The 15,259-nt window shown below is 52.1% G+C and overlaps 5 protein-coding genes across 5 annotated transcripts; 1 reads left to right on the forward strand and 4 right to left on the reverse strand.

Moving 5' to 3' along the window:
* Nucleotides 1-329: 329 nt before the first annotated feature.
* Nucleotides 330-3,090, reverse strand: CTRU02_211914 (transcription initiation factor TFIID subunit 5; the record flags this gene model as incomplete). The annotated part of the gene is made up of 4 exons (XM_036725566.2): nt 330-1,455; nt 1,502-2,307; nt 2,354-2,539; nt 3,064-3,090. The coding sequence occupies 4 exons, from the start codon at nt 3,088-3,090 to the stop codon at nt 330-332; spliced, it is 2,145 nt and encodes a 714-aa protein (XP_036582771.2).
* Nucleotides 3,091-3,847: 757 nt separating this feature from the next.
* Nucleotides 3,848-4,402, forward strand: CTRU02_211915 (mediator complex protein; the record flags this gene model as incomplete). The annotated part of the gene is made up of 1 exon (XM_036725568.1): nt 3,848-4,402. One exon carries the CDS (start codon nt 3,848-3,850, stop codon nt 4,400-4,402), a length of 555 nt encoding a protein of 184 aa, XP_036582772.1.
* Nucleotides 4,403-4,881: 479 nt separating this feature from the next.
* On the reverse strand, nt 4,882-8,411 carry CTRU02_211916 (peptidase family m28 family; the record flags this gene model as incomplete). The annotated part of the gene is made up of 3 exons (XM_036725567.2): nt 4,882-6,400; nt 6,453-7,637; nt 7,831-8,411. 3 exons carry the CDS (start codon nt 8,409-8,411, stop codon nt 4,882-4,884), a joined length of 3,285 nt encoding a protein of 1,094 aa, XP_036582773.2.
* A 677-nt stretch (nt 8,412-9,088) lies between these two features.
* CTRU02_211917 (branchpoint-bridging protein) lies at nt 9,089-11,270 on the reverse strand (the record flags this gene model as incomplete). Its single annotated transcript, XM_036725569.2, has 6 exons — nt 9,089-9,727; nt 9,778-10,098; nt 10,165-10,388; nt 10,580-10,797; nt 10,854-11,088; nt 11,126-11,270. The coding sequence occupies 6 exons, from the start codon at nt 11,268-11,270 to the stop codon at nt 9,089-9,091; spliced, it is 1,782 nt and encodes a 593-aa protein (XP_036582774.2).
* Nucleotides 11,271-12,006: 736 nt separating this feature from the next.
* On the reverse strand, nt 12,007-13,025 carry CTRU02_211918 (glutathione s-transferase; the record flags this gene model as incomplete). The annotated part of the gene is made up of 5 exons (XM_036725570.1): nt 12,007-12,389; nt 12,440-12,459; nt 12,519-12,556; nt 12,604-12,792; nt 12,846-13,025. 5 exons carry the CDS (start codon nt 13,023-13,025, stop codon nt 12,007-12,009), a joined length of 810 nt encoding a protein of 269 aa, XP_036582775.1.
* Nucleotides 13,026-15,259: the final 2,234 nt, after the last annotated feature.

The raw sequence follows: 15,259 nt of genomic DNA on the forward strand, positions 1-15,259 counted from the left end.
GCGGCCCCCTGTAACTCCGCCGGCCCAGTGCTTAATCGCCGGGCTAGCGTGCCTCTTCAGGGCACCATGACATACTAGTAGAGGCAGGCTACATGACAGCTTTTGGGGGCCAGTGCAAACAGAAGAGTCACAGTTGGAGTGCTACAGCTGAGGTATTTACTAGTTTTCATTTCTGATTTACAGAGACAGCTAAGAGTATGTGCTGTCCGAAATAGTTATCCTACAAAAAGCCGTCCCTTTGCCTCGTCCACGACCCCAACGCCAAACTGGATGAAAGCAATTCTAATTTCACCCACCTAAGAATACTTTTGGGCAGAAATCCTTGTAGTTCAGCGATCGGGGTCGTAGCAGCCGCCCGCCACGATCAAGTTCATACGTGTGAACTGCACCTTCATGACTGGCGTCTTCTTGGTCGGGAACGCGCTGATCTGGTCGGGCGTAATCATCACCTCTTTGCCCTTCTTCTTGCTACCACTCGGGGCGTTGGAGCCGCCACCTGTAGTCCCTTGATTGCCGGGGTTCGGACGCTCCGTCTGCCCTGTTGCAGCGACAATGGTGTCGCCGCCTTCCTGTGTGGGCGCCGTTCCTTGTTGCTGCTGAACCACCTTGTGGCCCTCGGCAGGCAGATCGACGTCCCAGACGCGAACTGTGCCATCTTGCCCACCAGATACGAGCACGTTAGACTCGACGCTGAAGCTCATGGACCAGATGCCGCCCTTGCCATGGCCGCGGGATCTCTTGATGCGGCTGCCCCTTTGGATATCCCAGAAGAAGATGTTGCCGCTGTTGTCGGCGCTGGCCAAAATCTTGCCGTTCGGTGCGCACTCCAGCGCCGAGATGTAATCTGTGTGGCCCGTGAAGACTCGGACACACTGGCCTGTGACAACCGACCACATGCGAACCGACTTGTCGGTCTCGTCGGACGCAGTGAAGACGTAGGTACCGTTAGGATGCCAAGCAACGGCGGAGATGCTCGAATCGTGTCCGACGAGGATACGCTGAGCAGATGCGTGATCTTGCATCCAAACGCGCGCCGTCTTGTCCCATCCACCCGTCAGGAAATAGTGACCATGAGGGCCCCAGACTGCCCTCAAAACGGGGCCATCGTGGCCCTTGAAGACGCAAACGCAGGCCCAAATGTCCAGTGACCAGATGCGGACAGTGCCGTCAGCCGAGCTAGAAAGCAGCAGCTTCGAACTGGTCTCGATGGGTTGTTCTCCCTTGCCCTCCTCGCCGAATGGGGCGTGCTCGAGCTTAGCGATGGCGTCGGAGAAGGAAACTGAGAAAACCTGGCCAGAGTGGCCAATGAGTTTACGGTTGTTGAACTTGAAGTCCTTCTCGTCAGCTCGCTTTGACTTCAAGGGCTTGCCCTCCAGATGCCAAACGCGGATGTACGAATCTGTAGTGCCAACAGCAACCATCTCGTGGTCGTGAGAGAAGTCCATGCATGAAACACTGTTTTGTCAGTCGAGTATAACATCATAGAAGGGATTTGACCAACCTTCCAAGGGTGTTGTGAAACGTAAACATGCATGCGCTGACAGGAACACCAACGCCACCAGAGCGACCGTCGATCCTGAAACGATCACGATTTTCCCTAACTTTCTGCATCTCCATTACGACGTCTCGAGCGCGGGACGGAGGAAGAGGCAGGTCAGCTCTGGTAGGACCATCCGCACTCTCCTCGCGCTTGATCTTCCGATCAAATTCCTCGACCAGGGTAGGTCGGCCCTCGGGTGGGGGGTTAATCTGGTCCTCGTCTTGAAGCTCGGCTCGCACGTCGTCACGGAGATCCTCCTCCATGGGCAGAGGGCCAAGCTTCAGAGGGACGCTCTTATCCAGCAGGTCACGGTTGGAGATTCCTGTAAAGACGCCAGGGATGCCTTCCTGCAAGTCCACCTCATCAAAGTCTAGGTTCTGGCTGCGACGGTAAATCGCCTCGAAGCTGAACGGCTCAATAGGCCCGCGAGCAGTGGAGTCCAGCTGGCAGAAGGTCTGGAGGATATAAGTGATGACGGCACCCCCATTGTCCCGCTCGCGTTCAAGGAAGTGGAAGAGGTTGCCGCTAACATGCTGGTTCAGGGGGATGCGGTACTTGCTCTCACGGTACAGCTTGGTAGTCGGGTTCTCCTTGGCGTGCAGAGGTAGAGTAACGGTGGAGAAAGTCTTGAGGTCGTCGGCGTGAATGCTCTCGAAATAGGGCTTCAAAGTATTGAGGAGGGTCTTGGCGTCCTCTGAGTAGCCCTGCGTGACCAATTCGAGCCATGAGTAGACGAAGACAGGCCAAAGAAGCTTGTTCAGTTCGAACTGCGAAAGGTTAGACTAGTCCGATGGACGATAACTGAAGACGTACTTTGTAGATGTCGAGGTTGTTTTCAACCCATTCGCGCAGCAAGTTGAAAGCCTTCAGATACTTCTTAGGGCCCAAGTCATCCACCTTGTTGTGAATAGGCCTGCCATCCGGACCCAAGTGACTTGATTCTTGGCGGAAGATGGTTTCAGTCCGCGTGTATCCTCTCTTTAGCAGGTAATCCGTAACCTAGAAATGTCGTCAGCAAAAAGGACCCGACCAGCGATGAAACAACTGATGAATTTTCACTCTGTTCCTCTCCGAGGCAAGTATATCTTCCTGTGAGCTGCCCTCTGCCGCCACCGTGACTGACCGCTCCCTTGCGCTGTCTGGCTGTTCCGTAGAACTATGCTGAGACTGCATTTCTGCCAAAAATAAAATACGTTGCTACAGTTGATACAGGAGAATTTTTATATGGCGATGCCGATGTGATGACAAGCAGTTGGTAATGGTTGTGATGGTTGGGTAACCAAGGCCACGAGACCGAACCACGTGTTCAAGGAGAGTACCTTCCACGAAATGCCGAATTTTCAAAATACAGCATTCCGTTTCAATAACTCACAGTGGCAATCGGCGGTGCCGCGCCGATTGGGGCTTCTCACCTCACTTCACCATCCTCTCGCTGCTTGCCATCACGGAAGGATCGAACCTCACCCACCCACGCACACGCTCCTTCCTCAACAGTTCAAGTCATTTAACAAAAAGACGCTTACAATTTGATTTAGGTTTTGATTAGACATCGGTGCGGTCGCTGGTGCCGGTGCTGGCGCAGGCGTAGTAGCTGGTGCAGGTGCAGGTGTTGTCGCGGGAGCTGGAGCACCTGGTGTTGTCGACGCGGGTTGTTGGTAAGTGCCAGACGCGGCTCCCGCGTTAGGAGCGCCCGGGGTGGCACCGGTGCCAGGCTGGCCGACGTTTCCTGACATCTTGCTTCGTTCCTTCCGTCAAGGTAAGTCTACTTTGATGTTTATACCGTTCGTTACTTCTTAAAACCGATGGTCCATAGTTCGTCAAGGTCGAATGGGTGCGCTGGCGTCGCGACGGTGCGCCAAGATCAGAAGGGGCGACTTGAATGAAAAAGAGTCCCGATTATAACAACACCTATAATGAAACTATTACAATACTACTGGCCTGGGCCCTTGGAGCGGGTTTGTTGGGATGAGTTTGATGAATTCGATGATTGTCGCGTCCGATGAGTGAGGCTCAATCTCCCCTGCAAGGCTACAAAGTCGAGGAAGAGAGGTTGGTCACGGAAAATATCCATCCACATTGCCGCTAATCCACTTTCGTAGTAGCGCTATCCGGGTTCCCCAATCACTGAATAAGCTTCCAAGGTCGGACCCGCATTTTCCGTGCAACGCGGTACATCTCAATTGTACCCTTTTGGGATTCACCATCTAAATCGTCCACTCATCTCACTGTCAACTTCCACCAGAGTGTACACCTCAACAGCGCTGCCCCTTTAGCACCACGTATCAGACACCAAGAGCCTGGTAAAAAATGGCTGATACTACAATGACAACCGACGAACCCATTCACGAGCCGTTCACCCTCGAAGAACGCATAAAACAGCTCTGCGATATAGACAAAAACATAGTCCAGTTGATGAACCACACCTCATCCGCCATGTCCGCCCTCAGCAACAAGCCTCAAACGTCTTCATCTTCATCACCAGAAGTAGTCTCCCCGGAAGACCAAAAACAACTTTTCAAATCCTCCATGGACTCCCTGCTTTCCACACTTCACACGGTAGACGTCCACATGAAGCGCCAGATTATGGGTCTCGAGGAAGCCGGCATCATCAAGCTTCGCAATGACGCCTCCAAGGAAGGCAGGCAAGTCGTTATGAATGAGGATGCCAAGATTGTGGCCAGGCCTTCCTTGGAGCCCAATGGCGTCGGTAACATTGGCAACCTCGATGTCGGTTGGCTCAACAGTCGCAACAATAAGGTCGAGCGCGACATGGAGGCTGAGCTGTGGGCCAAGATGAGGGAGTTTCTTGAAAAGTATCACGCAGATGAGCAGGCGGGAGCTGGAGATATGATGCAGCAGTAAGCCCTACGTCAAGGCTGCCCAAAACTCATTTATTCGCAGAGGCCAAAAGGGCCTCGGAATTTAAATCCCCATGAGAACATGAAAAACAAAAGTGTAGAGTAAGTTCTACTTCATGGCTGTTGTTTCATCTAGCTTATTTTTCAGATCAAGATACCCCATTGTCACCGAAAGAATTGACATCCAACAAGAAGCTTAGAAAAACGGCAGGGCACTGCTTAAGGAAAGCCCAGACAGTTGCAGTTTTTATAGGATAACGTCTGCTTCATTACTAAATATTCCTCCTTCCATCCTCGTCCGTACCGTGTCGACCGATGACTATGCGTGTCTCATAACAAGTACGTGCTGAATGACAACTAAAGGCACACACCTAATGCAACTATGCACAAACGCCAAGCGACACAACAATGTTGCCATCCGTGCTGCAAACAATAAGGAAAAACAAAGCCCACGCCAAACCAGCACCCGTAGGAGGTCATTTCTTAGACCGAGAATTTCTGGACACCTTGAACAAGGCCAACGGCATATTTGGTGACAGCAATCCAGTCGGGAGCATACTGTAAGGCTTCGTCGAACGCGGGTATGGTTCCCAGAACGTTGGCATCGCTCCAGTCACACGAGATCTTCCCCTTGGGTTTTTCCGATGACGATGAGGACGACGACCATTCGATATCAACCACCCAACGTTTGGACCAATCTCTTCGCCACAATGTGATGCCTTCGACTCCGGATTCAGGCAGCGCTCCCAATACAGGCTCAATGCCAGGGCTTCCGCGAATAGAGAAGGTGGTAATCGGGGTGTCAAACACCAGGGTACACGTCTTGGACTCCTTGGCGTCGATATCCAACGTAGCTTTGTACTTGTTTGAGTCCGAGCGGCTGATGTTGACCGTAACAAGGTCTGCATACTTGTTCTTCGAGAAATCGGTAAAAAGATCGGCTGTGATCTTGGGCGGCACTGTGGCTCCATCGAAGCTACATGTCGAAAGTAACCCCCTGGTAGACTCTTCGCAGTGAGGGATTTGGCCTGCAGCTGAAGGAAGTTCATCGATCATGCTCCGAACATACTCCTCGATGCCGGTGATTTTCACCAATGACGAGCCCTCCTGCAAATCAACCACTTGCTGGAAGTAAACCTTGTAACGGTTATTCGGGGAAAATGGGAAAGCGACCAGGTTGTAGATGAGACTGATGGCGATGATGAAGAACAGGAACAAAGGCAAGTAGAACGTGGCCCGATGGATGAAGGGGGTAACGGGCAGAAGGATTGCAATGCTGAAGAAAGCAATCAACACGTAAGTGAGCAAGGGGTCCTTGCCGTCGGCGCTGGTTGATTGAATCGCGGCCGTCATGAAGAGGCCAAGTTGGATAAAGACAATGATGGTAATTGGGGCAAGTACGAGAAGCTGGATGAACCAGGTCCACGATGGCAACTTTGTAGACCACTGCTGCTCCTGTTCGTACGGCTTGGGTTCATTCTTGGTATCCTCGTCATGATGGCTCATGATGGCAGAAATAGAACGCCGGTAGCCAGATGTGAAAGTCGTACGGATTGTTCCATGAGTTCCATTCTCTCCGCTCAACAGGGCGGTAGTTTCCGAAGGCTCCTCGTGGTGTTCTTCCTCGGTAGTACGGCTGACGCCCTCGTTCGGTCCAGGAGAAATTAGTGCATCAGAGTTAGGAACTTCAGCAATCTGGTCCCTGGCCTGCTGGTCATCAAAGGTGGCCTGCGCATAGTCCTGCTTGGTCGGTAGCGCAAAAAGGTCCAAGAGGCTGATGAGCGTCGTAACAAAAACGGCAGAGTGGAAGAAGGCAAAAGGGTAACCTGAGGCGATCCTGAACCTGTCTGCGAAGACGGTAACGATAACTAGAATAGCCCAACTAATGATGAAGAGCCAAATATGGGCGTAACCTCGCTGGAGAGCGCTCGGCCTAACTGCGCTAGCACCTCTCGAAATGACCCAGAAGCTGGCGAAGAACAGGGACAGTGACGTTGCCCAACTGCAGTTGTTAGCACTTGTTTGTGCGGGCCAGAAGAGTTAGAGTTACTTACACTGCGTAGTCACTGCTGTAGATGATGTGAGGGTTGACTCTGCGGATCAAGAAAGCAGAGGCAATCGTCAGCGCAGCCGAGAACACAAAAGCGAGCGGGAACCTGAAAAAGCCCTTCCAGCCTCCAAGAGAAATGGATTCGTCGTCGTCTTCTAGCTTGACCTTTGCAGAGAAGAGGTAGTATTTATCTTGCCTTGCCAGAATGTAGGTGACAAGAGCGAGGATTAGCGGTGACACAATAAGCAGAGTCAAAGTCCATGCAAAGAGGCCTCTAAGCTCCAAAACGGCAAAGCCCTGTCCAAACATGTCGAACCACACGCCGTCAGTTCCGGAACCGCTTGACACCTTTCGCCTGTCTCCGCCATGACGCTTGCTAACGAAGCTGCTTGTGTCTTTCTGGAGAGCATCAACGGCTGCAAAAGAGTTGGACAACATGTGCCACAAACTCTTCTGAGATGCGTGGCGGGTGTCGTCCTGGTTAGTGTGGTACCGCGCTCGCGGGCGATAGAACGCGATGTCAAGGCCGCGCTGGCCAAAATTTTCCGTCCATACTGAATAATCAGTGGCACTCCTGATGAAGCCCATCTTAAATCCGTCGGCAGCAACAACGGAGCCAAAGGGGTGAGGGGCATGGGAGTAAGCCTTGGCGGTCTCCAAATCGGTTGTCCGGAAGAGAATCGCTCGCCCACCGGCACCAGCGCCCTCGAGGTTAACAAACGTGGTGGTAAAGTAATATAGAGGACTGTAGACGTATGCTCTCGCACCGTACAGACCGTCCTCCTCGCCGTTGTTGAGAAGTAATACGATTCCGCGCTTCGGCTGGTGGCCCTCGGTTGTGTAGTAGTTGAGAATTTGGAGCACACTCACACATCCCATGCCATCATCGGTCGCACCGTAGCCAGTAGAGACACTGTCATAGTGGGCGTTGACGAGGACACCACCCTTGCCAACGGCACGACCCTCACCTTTCCACCACTCGCCGTCCTCATCCTCGGTGCCTCGAATGTAAACGATCTTGTTGGTGCCCTCAAAATAGGTGCCCTGACCAGGTCCAATAGGGCCTAGGTTTGTACCCAAATTGCCGCCTGTGTTCACGTACGTGACGTTCGAAATCGTATCATCAAAGACTGTGACCAAGGGACCATTTGACGCTCTCTCGATGGCGTCCGCTCTAGCAGGTGTCTCTCTGCATCTCTCATGTTAGCCGGAAAGGTCTTTTAACTACGGGCCCGAGAAAGCAACGAGAATGAGCTCGATTGAAACGCGTTGAGAGGGCCAGCAGAAACTAACGCCATCTGTAGCAAGTCCGAGCCAATTCCGAACGTCCTCGGTCTTCTGCCCCTCTCTCCCCGCCAGGATCATCACATGGAAGCACTTACGCACGATCGTTCGACTTCGCCCGAACAATACCACCAGCATCCTTCTCCCTAGTCCAGTCGATTCCATTCCGATTTAGGATCTCCTCGATTCTCTTCACAAGATAGTTGCCAACATCCTCATTAGCGCGGCTATTGTACGGATGGTATTGCTTCGTGATGGTCGTCAAGTCGTGCCAGGCCTCAGTCACATTCAGTCCCTGAGGCGATTTCTTAACAGACGGGACGCTCTCGTGAATCCAAACAAGAGGAATGAGGAATGCAGCGTAGACCACAATCAACCAGAAGGTGACCGGTCCCGTCGTAAACCCGAAGGGGTTGACAGCCATAGCTGTCGTAGGCGTCGCTGGCGATGAGGATCGGTAGTTTCGGAAAGGATGGAGAAGGATAAAAGCGACGATTAACAGAGACTCAACGTCGCAGAAACAATCAACGCCGTAAACAATGGTTGTCGGCGAATGGTTGGTATAAGAAGCTGACGGGTGGGAGGAATCGACCACGAAAAGAAAGGCGTCATACCAGATCTGGGACACAACAGCGCCGCTGCCCCGTATCCGTATCTTGCGTGGGATGATGCACAGCATACATTTCCTTGCGCAGAAGGTGGCCCAAGCTCCCTCTTAGGCCCCTTTCCGAGTCCCAGTTCCCACCATAGGCGTCCACCACAGCGCCTACTACAGCCTGTAGCCTGCAATATGGATGTCATTAATGCGGGGTTATAATGCAGCTGCACCTTTTATCATGCAGCCTACGACTGGCTGGCTGGCTGGCTTAGCAGTGGCTTTATGATGCCTTCTTCGTCCCGGGGGCAACTATACATAACTGTTGCCTTTAAGGCACTGGAAGCAGGCCAAGTCACTTAAATGGCAGAGCTCTCACCAAGCTTTTCACCATCGTCATCTAAGCCAATGCTCGACTTTCGAACTCAGGTCCGACTACGAGACAGCGCTTGGGCTAGGTCTGTTACAAGGGGGAAATAAACCGCATGAAACTAAATTGAATTCAAGAGTAATGGATAAACTATTCTCCATGCTATGGAAGTCAATCGACCCTGTAGATTAGTGCCTACTTTCAGTCTATCGTACAATTTTATTCGCACCGTCAGTTTCTCCATTGTATACTTCGCGGGAAACGAAGGTTGAGAAGATCAGCAACCTGGAAGTCATAATGAATCCTTGGTTGTTAGTCCATCGTTAGTCGGCGTATACCCGTCAGGGTCCTGTTAGTCGTCTGCTATCCACCACATGGGTCAAGTTTCGAATTAGGCACCTGGGGGGGGCGGAGGAGGCTGATCGCTGGGGGGTGGAGGAGGTGCATTGTCGGAGGGCGGCGGCGGCGGAGCGCCACCAGCATACTGCTGAATGAGAGCGTTAAGACCACCAGCCAAGCCAGGAGGGGCTCCGAGACCAGGAGCACCAGGAGGAGGTGGAGGAGGAGCGCCCATGCCAGGGGCAGCGCTCATTCCAGGAGGAGCGGCATATCCGGCGTAGCCACCGTAACCGCCATAACCGTTGTTCTGAGTCCCGGGAGGCTGGTGCCAGGGAGCAGCTCCAGGTGCACTACCGGAGGACTGTCCACCGTAGCCCTGACCGTAGTAGCTGTCGCCGCCATTCCCACCATGATCATCGCGGCGGCCACGGTCACGGGCCCAAGGAGCAGAGCCGCCACCACCACCGCCGCCGCCGCCGCCGCCACCGTCGCGGTCGCGATCGCGGTCGCGATCGTCGCGCGAGTCGTTGTTGCGGCTGCGCCAGGGTGCAGGGCCACCAGTCGGGCCGCGTTGCCAGGGTTTGGCATCGCCACTGGGGCCGTTGTTGCTGTTGTTGTACGAGCCGGGGCCGGCCTCGATGCGCGCAGGGGCAGCACCACTGGAGCCACCGCCGAGTTCTTGCATGAGTTGCTGCTCGAGTTAGCATGCATGTGGCTATAAGGGATTTGAATACAACATACCTCGTACTCGCGGTCGACGGCGTCGCCGCTTCCGATGCGGCCGGCAGGTCCTCTTCCGGCTCCAGCGCCGTCGTTACGCCAGCTGGCACCCTTCTGGCGATCGGGACAATCTCTGGCCATGTGTCCTGCGTTACCGCAGACACGGCAGATGATGCTGGCCGTGTAGTTTTGTCTCTCGGGGCAATCGTACTTGCGGTGACCAATCTGGCCGCAGTTCTGGCAGGCCTGGTTCTCGTCGTCACGGAGAGTACCGTTGAGAGCAGCGAGCTCACGAAGCTGGTTACGCTTGAGCTCGTTCTGTCCCTCGGGAATCGAGGCGGCCTGATGGCAAGAGGTTAGCGTGCGCCAAAGGATGAAGCCAGGGGCGAAAGGAAATGATAAACTTACCGTTTCAATGACGTTGTGGATGAGCTTCTTGGCCTTGTTGACCTTCTCCTCTGTGTCGGCCATAATGAGACAATGCAAGTCCTCCTCCTGGTTGCTGGCGTGAGCTGCGTCCGAACGGCCCTTGCCCTCCTTAACGGAGCCCTTGCCACGAATAGCAATCTTGGCACCAGATTCAGTTTCCATTTTCTTCAACGTGTTGCCACGAGGTCCGATAAGTAAGCCAACTTCATGGGGAGAGCTAAGCGTTAGTATTTGTATCAAAAGGGCGAAGCAAGTAATGACGGTCCCGGTCTACAAACAAGGCCAGGTCTGACAAGACACCTGGAGGATGCATGACAAGTTTGGCCAGAGTCGAGGCTGGGAACAAGGGAAACAAGAAGTTTGGTTAGGAGGGTTAGAGGGTTAGCAATCATACTGAAGTTAATCTCTGGATAATCGTTAACAGGCACGTAGACCTTCTCCTGGGTCTTAGTGGGCCTGCGGTAGTCCTGTGGCGGGTGATAGTTAGGAATGGTCTTCATGGCCTTTTCGATGAGCTTGTGGCGTTCGTCTTCGAGGCGCTTGCGGTAACGGTATTCGCGGGTGTTGATACGGCGACCGTGATTGTCATACTGCGGGGGAGGAGATGGGGATCTTTGCAGAGACGCGTTAGTTGGCAAGTTGACCCGGTGGTATAAGAAATAACATACCTGTCTCCGTCTGCAGGGACGACGTCGTCAATGCGAAGCTTCTGACTGATTTCTGTGATGCGCAAGTGTAGAGTATAGGCCTCCAACTGTTCGCCAGTCATGTTGGCTGTGATGGCCGTGGTTAGACCCATCAAGCCGGCAGCCTTGTTCTCCGACGCGTCGCCCCAGCGGTTTCTCTTCTTTCGGCGTCGAGGGCCATCAGCGTCAGTACCTAGATGCGATGTTAGAATCAACTGCGACGAAGTGGCGGCGCACAAAAAGAAAAGACTTACGAGGCTCTGGGCTGCGGCCGCGCTTGAGCTCGCCATTGCCATTACTGTAGGACTCAGGCTCGGGCTCCTCGTCGTCGCCGCCAAACCGGCGCTTCCCAAGTGGGATGTTGTTGGAACCTGTAATTCCCTGATTTCTCCACGACATATTGATTGCTGCGCGATGGCAATGAAGATGTCGACAGGGGGTGGTGTAGTGCGATGGCTAAAGGGGATTGCGATGAAGGAAGAGGGAACTTTTATATGGGACTGAGTTTAGAGCTGCGGAGATGGATACCATGTCCGGAGGCTGAGCTTAATCGGTGGCGACTGGTGCCAGCTGGTGAGTTAAGCGGAAAAGGAACGAGTGGTGGATGCGTGGCAGGAGAGTTTAACCATCACGTGGCAAGAAAAGGGAAAATTCCATGTTTGCTAAGCAGGTCTCCACTGTTGAAAACTGGCTAGCAAACATAGGAAGGAACAAGAAGAAAAAAACAAACAAGAGCAAACGCATAGAATGTAGACGGATTCCAGCCAGCTTATTTCCCAACTAAAAGAAAAGAACAGGAAAGTCTACGCAAAACCCAAAAAGATGTGATCAGTGGGAGGCTTGAACTCCCGGCCTTGGCATTACACAACATATCAGGTGATATATTAGTACCACGCTCTAACCAACTGAGCTAACCGACCTTCATCGGCTCATTAGAGCTTGAGGTTTTCATCACAATTGATTCTCTTGTAGCTAAGAGTCACATCAAGCCGTCTTTTTAATAGATCTGTCGACTTTAATCCACCCATGCTTAATATTTTTACGACGAGTTGAATATATTTAGCGTTTTGTTCCACAGCTTATTGATGTATTGATATTTGAGAGTATTACTATTAGTCATTCATCATTCAACATCTCATTTCTTTGCAGCATCCTCCTTCATGCCCTTGAGAATCCACGCCGAGGCACTCTTGGCCTGCTCATCCAACTCCTCATCCGACTTGCTGTGCTGCTCCAGCGCCTTGTGGGGAGAAGGGTTGTTACGTCCGGCCTCGAAGCCAGGACGCTCAACCAACTTCCACAGCCACTCCTTGAGCGCAGGGAACTCCTCGAGGCTCACGCCTGCCCACTTGGCCGCCGCAACCCAGCCCCAGCAGGCCATGTCGGCGATGGTCACACGGTCACCAACAAGGTAGCCGTGAGGGTTCGACTTGAGCTGTGTGTCCATGGTGCGGTACAGACGGCGAGTCTCGTTGACGTAGCGGTCAATGCCGTACTGGATCTTCTCGGGGGCGTAGCCTAAAACTGTTAGCTTGTTGAACGGGTTTCTAAAAGGTAGTGCCTCATACGCTTGAAGTGGTTGGCTTGTCTATTTTTTTTTCTTTTGTTAGCTTGCCGTCGTCTTATGTCGGTTAGAGAATAACTTACCCCTGCATAGGACCCAGGCCACCCATTTGCCAGTGCAGCTATATTATGTTAAGTCATGTCATTATACTAGTGGGAATATTCTTACCCAGTTGTTCACCTCCCAGTACTCGCGAGATCCATACGGGTAAGAAACCTTGTGGTCCTTATCGTAGCGCTCGACGAGGTACTGCATGATACTGCCGCTCTCAAACAAGCGGATCTGCTTGCCATCCTCGAAGGTGTCGGTCAAGGCGGGGATACGGCCATTGGGGTTAATCTCGAGAAACCAGGGCTCCTGTGGCTGTGTTAGTCCTGATATTGATCTCTTAGATTTCGTTTTCATCCAACCTTCTGGGTGTTCTTGGTAATGTCAATGGCAGTAGTCTTATACTCCAGGCCAAGCTCCTCCAAAAGAATGCTAACTTTAATTCCGTTGGGGGTGCCCGCGGTGTACAGGTGGATGTCGGTCTTGGTCTTGGCAGCCATGGTGAATATTTGTTTACTCAATTGTCCCAAACGGGTGGTCATGAAATTGAATTGTCGTGAAGTATACGATGTCGTAAGGACAGGGTGTTGAAGGTGAAAGTTATACTGAGACCTAGAGCTGCTGAAATACTAGTCCACCTCAGGCTGGTGAGCTCAACATCACGCCCATTGACCCCTCAGACCCCTCACTGTTACGTTAAAATATGGGGTGAAAACCCCGCCATGGCCGTGGAAGGCGTGTTTGGAAATGCTGCCGTCACAGTGACCCCCCTCTATACCTTCAGAAGGGCGGGGGGGCTTGGTCTGCTTAGAAATCACACCAGCATTCTATTGCACGAATGGCGTCACCTCTCCTGCGGGCGGTTCGGAACTATTGCCATGCCGAGGACGGGTACACCGTGCGCTGCTACTTGCACAACACTTTTAGTTATTTACTAGGAAGTTGATTTGAGACATTGATATCGGTAAGCAGGAATTGAGTTAGGCCGGCGGCTATGCCCGCTTTGGCCGGTTGCACCGCGATATTATCCCACCGGCTCCGTCAGCTAGCCAAGCCCCGAAATCGATTGGATATGGTAAGCAAAAACTGCCTGTTCTAGTCACTTGGCTGTTGATGGAGCGTACTACCTCCTGGCTTGACCTTCATGATTTTGGTAAACATAGAAGATTGATGAGCTACAGAGTGCAAAGCCAAGGGCTTCAGCGATGACCCACTCAGCACCTGTTCTGTTTGTTGTTCAATCGAAAAACCTATCTGAAAACCTTGCCAGATTCCCGTCCTTATGGACATGAATTTTGCTGGTAGACATGATGTACCGAGCTTTCTGACGCAGTCTCTTTTTCTGTTGTTTCCTTTTTTTTCCCGTCCTGACTCTTTGGTGGATTTCAGAATGAGCATATTTTTCTAGAACCACAATAGAACTAAACAGCATCATGCTCAACTTGCCAATGCGTTTCCCTCTTGCCTGGAAGAGTATTTAAATGTGTGCATTTGACATGCTAACAACCACTATGACTACCTCTTTGTCGCCGTCATAGACCAACATTCCAACCCCTCATTCCAAAGCATCGCATTCTCCCGCTGGTGGATAGTCGTCTAGCGTAAGTGTCTCATTACATCTTGCTCTGAGGCGATGCCACTGCAGAGATAGCTCCTCCAGGCCCTTTGCCCAACCGAGACCCCGCCGAAGAACCCTGGAGATTTCCTAACTCATCCGCGGCAGAAGAGCATTGGCTCTGCCCGTCCAGACGTGAGTTCGTTTTCCAGCGTTCATCTCCTCGTGGGCCACTGACGGACCGAAGCAAAGAGTCAGGATTCAAATACGTGCTGTGATAACCAAAGTCTTCCATTTGACCTGCTGATAGCATATGTTCGCGAAAGTGTATGGGCTTAGAGTTGAGTGCCATACCATAAGAGTCATAACTTGATGCGCTTGTTGACAGTTGCTGATTGGCCATAGGTCTCTCCGAGAACCCGCAAGTGTGAGCATTGGCTGAATGGTTTGCCAGGAAACCACTATACCCAGCATTGTTCTTCCAGCCTCCCTTGCGTCCACTTGTGAGCTGCTTGGAATTGTCTGGATTGGCCAATCCAAAATTCATCTCAGCCAAAGACGATGATCCGTGATAAGGCTGTGGTAACTGGCCAGTTGACGCTGACGGATGACGCTTGACCATTTTCTTCTTCTTGAAAGCATGTCTGTTTTCCATATAGTTGAGGAATTTATTCAAATCTTCCATTGAAATATACTGTGGCCTGCGCCGGAGGCGACTGCTTTTAGACGCACTGGTTGTATTCTTATTGTTCCTGACATGTACGTTCCCCGATGGTGCTTCGGGTTTGGGGTTGGCAATTTCGTTTGGTGCTTCGGGTGCTGGAGAATGCTGTTTTGAGAAATCGATTGAATATGTAAGTCGGTTAGTAGCTTTGTCCGTTGTAGCTGGGCATAGAAACTTCGATGTTTGACCCTGGGCGAAACTTGGGTGGCGGGTTTGCAAGTTCAAATGTTGCTGACTGGGATCCGTGTTGATTTTCGGCTTTTGCATCTCCAAAGATCGGTTCGATATATGATTCCGCTGGCCTTCGTGTTGAAGGAGATTTGAGTCTCTTAAAATGGAGGCATCCAGCATCTTGGCTGGCGAATCGGATGTTTCAGTAGCATGTTGCTGAATGCCCCGGTGTTTGTAATTCTGTGGTACGCAATTATTCGGCAAATACTCCAGTTCCTCCCATTCAGAAATTGAATTCATACAACTACCGCTGTTTTCGCGATGTT

Source organism: Colletotrichum truncatum, assembly GCF_014235925.2.
Source record: "Colletotrichum truncatum strain CMES1059 chromosome Unknown Contig_0008, whole genome shotgun sequence".
NCBI lineage: Eukaryota > Fungi > Ascomycota > Sordariomycetes > Glomerellales > Glomerellaceae > Colletotrichum > Colletotrichum truncatum.